The sequence below is a fragment of the Gobio gobio genome, assembly GCF_949357685.1.
Source record: "Gobio gobio genome assembly, chromosome: 25".
In the NCBI taxonomy this organism is placed as follows: domain Eukaryota; kingdom Metazoa; phylum Chordata; class Actinopteri; order Cypriniformes; family Gobionidae; genus Gobio; species Gobio gobio.
This window is the reverse complement of record NC_137121.1, coordinates 41876526-41886525: the sequence shown is the minus strand read 5'-3', so window position 1 is coordinate 41886525 and position 10000 is coordinate 41876526. Positions and strand designations below refer to the sequence as shown.

The window sequence follows — 10000 nt, the reverse complement described above, 5'->3', positions numbered from 1 at the left end:
AACAGGTGATTGTAATTATGATTTGGTACAAAAGCAGCATCCAAGAAAGGTCTAATCCTTTAGGAGCAAAGATGGGCCGAGGATCGCCAGTTTGCCAACAAATACATGAGAAAATTATTGAAATGTTTAAAAACAATGTTCCTCAAAGAAAGATAGGAAGAGATTTGGATATTTCACATTCAACAGTGCATAACATAATTAAAAGATTCAAGGAATCTGGAGGAATTTCAGTGCGTAAAGGACAAGGGCGCAAGCCTAAGCTGAACAACCGTGATCTCCGATCCCTCAGGCGGCACTGAATCAAGAATCGTCATTCATCTAGAAGCGATATCACCTCATGGGCTCAGGACTACTTTGGCAAACCTTTGTCAAGTACCACAATACGTAGTTACATCCACAAATGCCAGTTAAAACTGTCCTGTGCCAAAAGGAAGCCCTATGTTAACAGTGTCCAGAAGCGCCGTCGACTTCTCTGGGCTCGGAGGCATCGGGGATGGACCATCACACAGTGGAAACGTGTACTGTGCTCAGATGAATCAGTATTTCAGGTATTTTTTGGGAGGAATGGACGCTGTGTGCTCCGGACCAAAGAAGAAAAGGATCATCCAGACTGTTACCAGCAACAAGTCCAAAAGCCAGGGTCTGTCATGGTATGGGGTTGTGTCAGTGCCCTTGGCAAAGGTAACTTGCACTTCTGTGAAGGCTCCATTAATGCTGAAAAGTACATCGAGATTTTGGAGCATAATATGCTGCCTTCAAGAAGACATCTTTTCCAGAGACGTCCATGCATATTTCAACAAGACAATGCAAAACCACATTCTGCACACATTCTGCAGTCCTGGCTGTGGAGGAAGAGGGTTCGGGTACTTGACTGGCCTGCCTCAGTCCCGACCTGTCTCCAATAGAGAATGTGGACAACGAAGACCCCGTACTGTTGCCCACCTTAAGACTTGTTTGCAGGAAGAATGGGACAAAATTACACCTGAAACACTTCATCACTTGGTGTCTTCAGTCCCTAAACGTCTTTTAAGTGTTGTGAAAAGGAATGGCAACATTACAAAGTGGTAAATGCTTTACGGTCCCAACTTTTGTTGAAATGTGTTGCAGGTCTGAATGACAGGAAAGGATGCATATTTACAAATGACATGAAGTTGACCAGACAAAACATGAAATATTTTGAAATACAAGTCAAAGTAAATTTAGAAATCACTTTTTTTTTTTTTTTTTTGCGTTTTCCATACTGTCCCAACTTTTTCTGATTGTGGATGGATGGATGGATGGATGGATGGATGGATAGATGGATAGATAGATGTATTAATTGTCCACTGGGGAAAGTTGTTTTCATAGTAAACTGTCTTCATCAGCTACGGAATCATGGTATTAATGCAAATGCCTTTAGTTTTATTTTTGATAAAATAACGTATGACATGTCTCACCCATTCAGAAAGCTGCAAGACATTACATTTCAACTGAACTATTTCCCATTTCCACGTAGATGATAACTGACATCTGTAGCTTGTCAGATGCAATTAAATGGATGGAAATAAAATGCCCATCTCAATGTGTAATGACGCACAATGGCTGATCTTGAGCTCTAGAAGATGTGGCGAATGGAAGGATTCGTAGTGAACACGTCTTCAGACATCAGAAGACCTGCTGATAAACAGGACACACTCTGGTGATGGAGCGCTAGACGCTTTTTTTGCCTCGACTTTGATGTCCGACCATTTCTTTTTTATGTCAGCGATGGTCTGAGGTTGTGAGGCTACAGCATTTACGGCGTCTGCAACCTTTTGCCACTCAAGTGCCTTTTTGGCATTAGTAATGCCCACACTGTGCCCTCCATCAGTAATGCCCACACTGTGCCCTCCATCAGTAATGCCCACACTGTGCCCTCCATCAGTAATGCCCACACTGTGCCCTCCATCAGTAATGCCCACACTGTGCCCTCCATCAGTAATGCCCACACTGTGCCCTCCATCAGTAATGCCCACACTGTGCCCTCCATCAGTAATGCCCACACTGTGCCCTCCATCAGTAATGCCCACACTGTGCCCTCCAAAACAATATTTTTCTCATCTTTTCCACCTCACCAACAATAACTTCTACTTCACATTGAGTGAAGTTAAGTTTTTTTTTATTTCCTCTCTGTGTTTGCCATGATTTCGCAATCGATGAATATTAACTTGTGGGCGTTTCACGGACTATTTATGGGAAACTATGGGCGTGACATTAAGCCGCAAAAGCTGCACTACATTTAGAATTGATTGTGATTTATTAAGGGAAAACTGCGTAGGATGTGCGTGCGCACGGTTTTATAAATCCGGATATTTCTGTGCGTACGCATGTCCTATGTTTCATCCGTACGCCACTACTGACGCAAATCCTACGCAAAGTTTTATAAATGCGGCCCCTGGTGTGATGTGGCTGCGATGACGCAGACACACAGGAAGTGATGACAGACACACAGGAAGTGATGACAGACACACAGGAAGTGATGATGCAGACACACAGGACGTGATGACACAGACACACAGGAAGTGATGATGCACCTTGTTTCTGTCGGTACGTCTCTCTCTGACAAGAGTCTGTGTATGATGTGTAGAGGCCAGCAGGGATCTTATCCGCCCTACACACACACACACACACACACACACACACAAACACATTATAGAGATGTCCAGCAGGTAAAGTGACACTACTGACACACAGTGAAACCCACCTCCTCAAGGCCTCGATGAAGCTCATCCTGGCATCTGACGTCACAGGAAGCTGTAATGAGGGACACTGGTGAGCTAAAGAGGGCCAGTCACAGGGGAAGCAGAGGACCAGTCACAGGGGAAGCAGAGGACCAGTCACAGGGCCAGTCACAGGGGAAGCAGAGGACCAGTCATAGGGCCAGTCACAGGGGAAGCAGAGGAGCAGTCACAGGGGAAGCAGAGGAGCAGTCACAGGGGAAGCAGAGGAGCGGTCACAGGGGAAGCAGAGGACCAGTCACAGGGGAAGCAGAGGACCAGTCACAGGGGAAGCAGAGGAGCAGTCACAGGGGAAGCAGAGGACCAGTCACAGGGGAAGCAGAGGAGCAGTCACAGGGGAAGCAGAGGAGCAGTCACAGGGGAAGCAGAGGAGCAGTCACAGGGGAAGCAGAGGACCAGTCACAGGGGAAGCAGAGGAGCAGTCACAGGGGAAGCAGAGGAGCAGTCACAGGGGAAGCAGAGGACCAGTCACAGGGGAAGCAGAGGAGCAGTCACAGGGGAAGCAGAGGAGCAGTCACAGGGGAAGCAGAGGACCAGTCACAGGGGAAGCAGAGGAGCGGTCACAGGGGAAGCAGAGGACCAGTCACAGGGGAAGCAGAGGACCAGTCACAGGGCCAGTCACAGGGGAAGCAGAGGACCAGTCACAGGGGAAGCAGAGGAGCAGTCACAGGGGAAGCAGAGGACCAGTCACAGGGGAAGCAGAGGACCAGTCACAGGGGAAGCAGAGGAGCAGTCACAGGGGAAGCAGAGGACCAGTCACAGGGGAAGCAGAGGAGCAGTCACAGGGGAAGCAGAGGAGCAGTCACAGGGGAAGCAGAGGACCAGTCACAGGGGAAGCAGAGGACCAGTCACAGGGGAAGCAGAGGAGCAGTCACAGGGGAAGCAGAGGAGCAGTCACAGGGGAAGCAGAGGAGCAGTCACAGGGGAAGCAGAGGAGCAGTCACAGGGGAAGCAGAGGACCAGTCACAGGGGAAGCAGAGGACCAGTCACAGGGGAAGCAGAGGAGCAGTCACAGGGGAAGCAGAGGACCAGTCACAGGGGAAGCAGAGGAGCAGTCACAGGGGAAGCAGAGGACCAGTCACAGGGGAAGCAGAGGACCAGTCACAGGGGAAGCAGAGGACCAGTCACAGGGGAAGCAGAGGAGCAGTCACAGGGGAAGCAGAGGACCAGTCACAGGGGAAGCAGAGGACCAGTCACAGGGGAAGCAGAGGACCAGTCACAGGGGAAGCAGAGGAGCAGTCACAGGGGAAGCAGAGGAGCAGTCACAGGGGAAGCAGAGGAGCAGTCACAGGGGAAGCAGAGGAGCAGTCACAGGGGAAGCAGAGGAGCAGTCACAGGGGAAGCAGAGGACCAGTCACAGGGGAAGCAGAGGACCGGTCACAGGGGAAGCAGAGGAGCAGTCACAGGGGAAGCAGAGGAGCGGTCACAGGGGAAGCAGAGGAGCAGTCACAGGGGAAGCAGAGGACCAGTCACAGGGGAAGCAGAGGACCAGTCACAGGGGAAGCAGAGGACCAGTCACAGGGGAAGCAGAGGAGCGGTCACAGGGGAAGCAGAGGAGCAGTCACAGGGGAAGCAGAGGAGCAGTCACAGGGGAAGCAGAGGAGCAGTCACAGGGGAAGCAGAGGAGCAGTCACAGGGGAAGCAGAGGAGCAGTCACAGGGGAAGCAGAGGACCAGTCACAGGGGAAGCAGAGGAGCGGTCACAGGGGAAGCAGAGGAGCGGTCACAGGGGAAGCAGAGGACCAGTCACAGGGGAAGCAGAGGAGCAGTCACAGGGGAAGCAGAGGACCAGTCACAGGGGAAGCAGAGGAGCAGTCACAGGGGAAGCAGAGGAGCAGTCACAGGGGAAGCAGAGGACCAGTCACAGGGGAAGCAGAGGAGCAGTCACAGGGGAAGCAGAGGACCGGTCACAGGGGAAGCAGAGGAGCGGTCACAGGGGAAGCAGAGGACCAGTCACAGGGGAAGCAGAGGACCAGTCACAGGGGAAGCAGAGGAGCGGTCACAGGGGAAGCAGAGGAGCAGTCACAGGGGAAGCAGAGGAGCAGTCACAGGGGAAGCAGAGGAGCAGTCACAGGGGATGCAGAGGAGCAGTCACAGGGGAAGCAGAGGACCAGTCACAGGGGAAGCAGAGGACCAGTCACAGGGGAAGCAGAGGAGCGGTCACAGGGGAAGCAGAGGACCAGTCACAGGGGAAGCAGAGGAGCAGTCACAGGGGAAGCAGAGGAGCAGTCACAGGGGAAGCAGAGGAGCAGTCACAGGGGAAGCAGAGGACCAGTCACAGGGGAAGCAAAGGGCCAGTCACAGGGGAAGCTGAGGACCAGTCACAGGGGAAGCAGAGGACCAGTCACAGGGGAAGCAGAGGAGCAGTCACAGGGGAAGCAGAGGAGCAGTCACAGGGGAAGCAGAGGACCAGTCAGAGGGGAAGCAGAGGACCAGTCACAGGGGAAGCAGAGGAGCAGTCACAGGGGAAGCAGAGGAGCGGTCAGAGGGGAAGCAGAGGAGCGGTCACAGGGGAAGCAGAGGACCGGTCACAGGGGAAGCAGAGGACCAGTCACAGGGGAAGCAGAGGACCAGTCACAGGGGAAGCAGAGGAGCAGTCACAGGGGAAGCAGAGGAGCAGTCACAGGGGAAGCAGAGGAGCAGTCACAGGGGAAGCAGAGGAGCAGTCACAGGGGAAGCAGAGGACCAGTCACAGGGGAAGCAGAGGAGCAGTCACAGGGGAAGCAGAGGAGCAGTCACAGGGGAAGCAGAGGAGCAGTCACAGGGGAAGCAGAGGAGCAGTCACAGGGGAAGCAGAGGAGCAGTCACAGGGGAAGCAGAGGAGCAGTCACAGGGGAAGCAGAGGACCAGTCACAGGGGAAGCAGAGGAGCGGTCACAGGGGAAGCAGAGGAGCGGTCACAGGGGAAGCAGAGGACCAGTCACAGGGGAAGCAGAGGAGCAGTCACAGGGGAAGCAGAGGACCAGTCACAGGGGAAGCAGAGGAGCAGTCACAGGGGAAGCAGAGGAGCAGTCACAGGGGAAGCAGAGGACCAGTCACAGGGGAAGCAGAGGAGCAGTCACAGGGGAAGCAGAGGACCGGTCACAGGGGAAGCAGAGGAGCGGTCACAGGGGAAGCAGAGGACCAGTCACAGGGGAAGCAGAGGACCAGTCACAGGGGAAGCAGAGGAGCGGTCACAGGGGAAGCAGAGGAGCAGTCACAGGGGAAGCAGAGGAGCAGTCACAGGGGAAGCAGAGGAGCAGTCACAGGGGATGCAGAGGAGCAGTCACAGGGGAAGCAGAGGACCAGTCACAGGGGAAGCAGAGGACCAGTCACAGGGGAAGCAGAGGAGCGGTCACAGGGGAAGCAGAGGACCAGTCACAGGGGAAGCAGAGGAGCAGTCACAGGGGAAGCAGAGGAGCAGTCACAGGGGAAGCAGAGGAGCAGTCACAGGGGAAGCAGAGGACCAGTCACAGGGGAAGCAAAGGGCCAGTCACAGGGGAAGCTGAGGACCAGTCACAGGGGAAGCAGAGGACCAGTCACAGGGGAAGCAGAGGAGCAGTCACAGGGGAAGCAGAGGAGCAGTCACAGGGGAAGCAGAGGACCAGTCAGAGGGGAAGCAGAGGACCAGTCACAGGGGAAGCAGAGGAGCAGTCACAGGGGAAGCAGAGGAGCGGTCAGAGGGGAAGCAGAGGAGCGGTCACAGGGGAAGCAGAGGACCGGTCACAGGGGAAGCAGAGGACCAGTCACAGGGGAAGCAGAGGACCAGTCACAGGGGAAGCAGAGGAGCAGTCACAGGGGAAGCAGAGGAGCAGTCACAGGGGAAGCAGAGGAGCAGTCACAGGGGAAGCAGAGGAGCAGTCACAGGGGAAGCAGAGGACCAGTCACAGGGGAAGCAGAGGAGCAGTCACAGGGGAAGCAGAGGAGCAGTCACAGGGGAAGCAGAGGAGCAGTCACAGGGGAAGCAGAGGACCAGTCACAGGGGAAGCAGAGGAGCAGTCACAGGGGAAGCAGAGGAGCAGTCACAGGGGAAGCAGAGGACCAGTCACAGGGGAAGCAGAGGACCAGTCACAGGGGAAGCAGAGGACCAGTCAGAGGGGAAGCAGAGGACCAGTCAGAGGGGAAGCAGAGGACCAGTCAGAGGGGAAGCAGAGGAGCGGTCACAGGGGAAGCAAAGGACCGGTCACAGGGGAAGCAGAGGACCAGTCACAGGGGAAGCAGAGGACCAGTCAGAGGGGAAGCAGAGGACCAGTCACAGGGGAAGCAGAGGAGCAGTCACAGGGGAAGCAGAGGAGCGGTCACAGGGGAAGCAAAGGACCAGTCACAGGGGAAGCAGAGGAGCAGTCACAGGGGAAGCAGAGGACCAGTCACAGGGGAAGCAGAGGAGCAGTCACAGGGGAAGCAGAGGACCAGTCACAGGGGAAGCAGAGGACCAGTCACAGGGGAAGCAGAGGAGCAGTCACAGGGGAAGCAGAGGAGCAGTCACAGGGGAAGCAGAGGAGCAGTCACAGGGGAAGCAGAGGAGCAGTCACAGGGGAAGCAGAGGAGCGGTCACAGGGGAAGCAAAGGACCAGTCACAGGGGAAGCAGAGGACCAGTCACAGGGGAAGCAGAGGAGCAGTCCCAGGGGAAGCAGAGGACCAGTCACAGGGGAAGCAGAGGAGCAGTCACAGGGGAAGCAGAGGAGCAGTCACAGGGGAAGCAGAGGAGCAGTCACAGGGGAAGCAGAGGAGCAGTCACAGGGGAAGCAGAGGACCAGTCAGAGGGGAAGCAGAGGAGCAGTCACAGGGGAAGCAGAGGACCAGTCACAGGGGAAGCAGAGGACCAGTCACAGGGGAAGCAGAGGACCAGTCACAGGGGAAGCAGAGGACCAGTCACAGGGGAAGCAGAGGAGCAGTCACAGGGGAAGCAGAGGAGCAGTCACAGGGGAAGCAGAGGACCAGTCACAGGGGAAGCAGAGGACCAGTCACAGGGGAAGCAGAGGACCAGTCACAGGGGAAGCAGAGGAGCAGTCACAGGGGAAGCAGAGGAGCAGTCACAGGGGAAGCAGAGGACCAGTCAGAGGGGAAGCAGAGGAGCAGTCACAGGGGAAGCAGAGGACCAGTCACAGGGGAAGCAGAGGACCAGTCACAGGGGAAGCAGAGGACCAGTCACAGGGGAAGCAGAGGACCAGTCACAGGGGAAGCAGAGGACCAGTCACAGGGGAAGCAGAGGACCGGTCACAGGGGAAGCAGAGGAGCAGTCACAGGGGAAGCAGAGGAGCAGTCACAGGGGAAGCAGAGGACCAGTCAGAGGGGAAGCAGAGGAGCGGTCACAGGGGAAGCAAAGGACCGGTCACAGGGGAAGCAGAGGACCAGTCACAGGGGAAGCAGAGGACCAGTCACAGGGGAAGCAGAGGACCAGTCAGAGGGGAAGCAGAGGACCAGTCACAGGGGAAGCAGAGGACCAGTCACAGGGGAAGCAGAGGACCAGTCAGAGGGGAAGCAGAGGACCAGTCACAGGGGAAGCAGAGGAGCAGTCACAGGGGAAGCAGAGGACCAGTCAGAGGGGAAGCAGAGGACCAGTCACAGGGGAAGCAGAGGAGCAGTCACAGGGGAAGCAGAGGACCAGTCACAGGGGAAGCAGAGGAGCAGTCACAGGGGAAGCAGAGGACCAGTCACAGGGGAAGCAGAGGACCAGTCACAGGGGAAGCAGAGGACCAGTCACAGGGGAAGCAGAGGAGCAGTCACAGGGGAAGCAGAGGAGCAGTCACAGGGGAAGCAGAGGACCAGTCAGAGGGGAAGCAGAGGACCAGTCACAGGGGAAGCAGAGGAGCAGTCACAGGGGAAGCAGAGGACCAGTCACAGGGGAAGCAGAGGACCAGTCAGAGGGGAAGCAGAGGAGCGGTCACAGGGGAAGCAAAGGACCGGTCACAGGGGAAGCAGAGGACCAGTCACAGGGGAAGCAGAGGACCAGTCAGAGGGGAAGCAGAGGACCAGTCACAGGGGAAGCAGAGGACCAGTCAGAGGGGAAGCAGAGGAGCGGTCACAGGGGAAGCAAAGGACCGGTCACAGGGGAAGCAGAGGACCAGTCACAGGGGAAGCAGAGGACCAGTCAGAGGGGAAGCAGAGGACCAGTCACAGGGGAAGCAGAGGAGCAGTCACAGGGGAAGCAGAGGAGCAGTCACAGGGGAAGCAGAGGAGCAGTCACAGGGGAAGCAGAGGAGCAGTCACAGGGGAAGCAGAGGACCAGTCACAGGGGAAGCAAAGGACCAGTCACAGGGGAAGCAGAGGAGCAGTCACAGGGGAAGCAGAGGACCAGTCACAGGGGAAGCAAAGGACCGGTCACAGGGGAAGCAGAGGACCAGTCACAGGGGAAGCAGAGGACCAGTCACAGGGGAAGCAGAGGACCAGTCACAGGGGAAGCAGAGGAGCAGTCACAGGGGAAGCAGAGGAGCAGTCACAGGGGAAGCAGAGGACCAGTCACAGGGGAAGCAGAGGAGCAGTCACAGGGGAAGCAGAGGAGCAGTCACAGGGGAAGCAGAGGACCAGTCACAGGGGAAGCAGAGGAGCAGTCACAGGGGAAGCAGAGGAGCGGTCACAGGGGAAGCAGAGGAGCAGTCACAGGGGAAGCAGAGGACCAGTCACAGGAGAAGCAGAGGAGCAGTCACAGGGGAAGCAGAGGAGCAGTCACAGGGGAAGCAGAGGAGCGGTCACAGGGGAAGCAGAGGACCAGTCACAGGGGAAGCAGAGGAGCAGTCACAGGGGAAGCAGAGGAGCAGTCACAGGGGAAGCGCTGACCACTGGAGACGAGGATACTGACCGCACGTGGAGACAGCAGAGCCGGCAGGAAGCGGGACAGGAAGTATGGCCTCCTGAAGATACTGAAGACACGAGAGCAGAGGTTCAGCAGTGTGTGTGTGTGTGAGTGTGTGAGAGAGAGAGAGTGTGTGAGAGAGAGTGTGTGAGTGTGAGAGAGTGTGTGTGAGAGTGAGAGAGTGTGAGTGTGTGTGATAGAGAGTGTGTGTGTGAGAGTGTGTGAGTGTGTGAGAGAGAGAGAGAGAGAGAGAGAGAGTGTGAGAGCGTGAGAGTTTGTGTGTGTGTGTGTGTGTGTGTGTGTACCTGGCCTCGATCACTGTTGCTGGGATCTTATTGGTGCTCATGAAGAGAGTTACGGCCTTCTGCACATCCTGCTGCGCTGGACACTGAAACACACACACACACACACACACACACACACACACACACACACACACACACACACACACAGTTCAGGGCTGAGCCAACGAT

General features: G+C 56.0%; 1 protein-coding gene across 3 annotated transcripts in view; it reads right to left on the bottom strand.

Annotated features, from left to right (window-relative positions):
- Window positions 1-10000, bottom strand: part of fanca (FA complementation group A) — a 64504-nt gene that overhangs the window by 24614 nt on the left and 29890 nt on the right. For all 3 annotated transcript variants that reach the window (XR_013815955.1, XM_079809157.1, XM_079809156.1), the window contains exons 17-20: window positions 9833-9915; window positions 9534-9594; window positions 2723-2772; window positions 2553-2629 (exon numbers count right to left, since the gene is read on the bottom strand). Coding sequence is in view for 2 of the 3 variants with exons in the window: in XM_079809157.1 (XP_079665283.1) it covers window positions 2553-2629; window positions 2723-2772; window positions 9534-9594; window positions 9833-9915 (271 nt within the window). In the remaining variant the exon portion in view is untranslated. The remainder of the gene's footprint in view (window positions 1-2552; window positions 2630-2722; window positions 2773-9533; window positions 9595-9832; window positions 9916-10000) is intronic.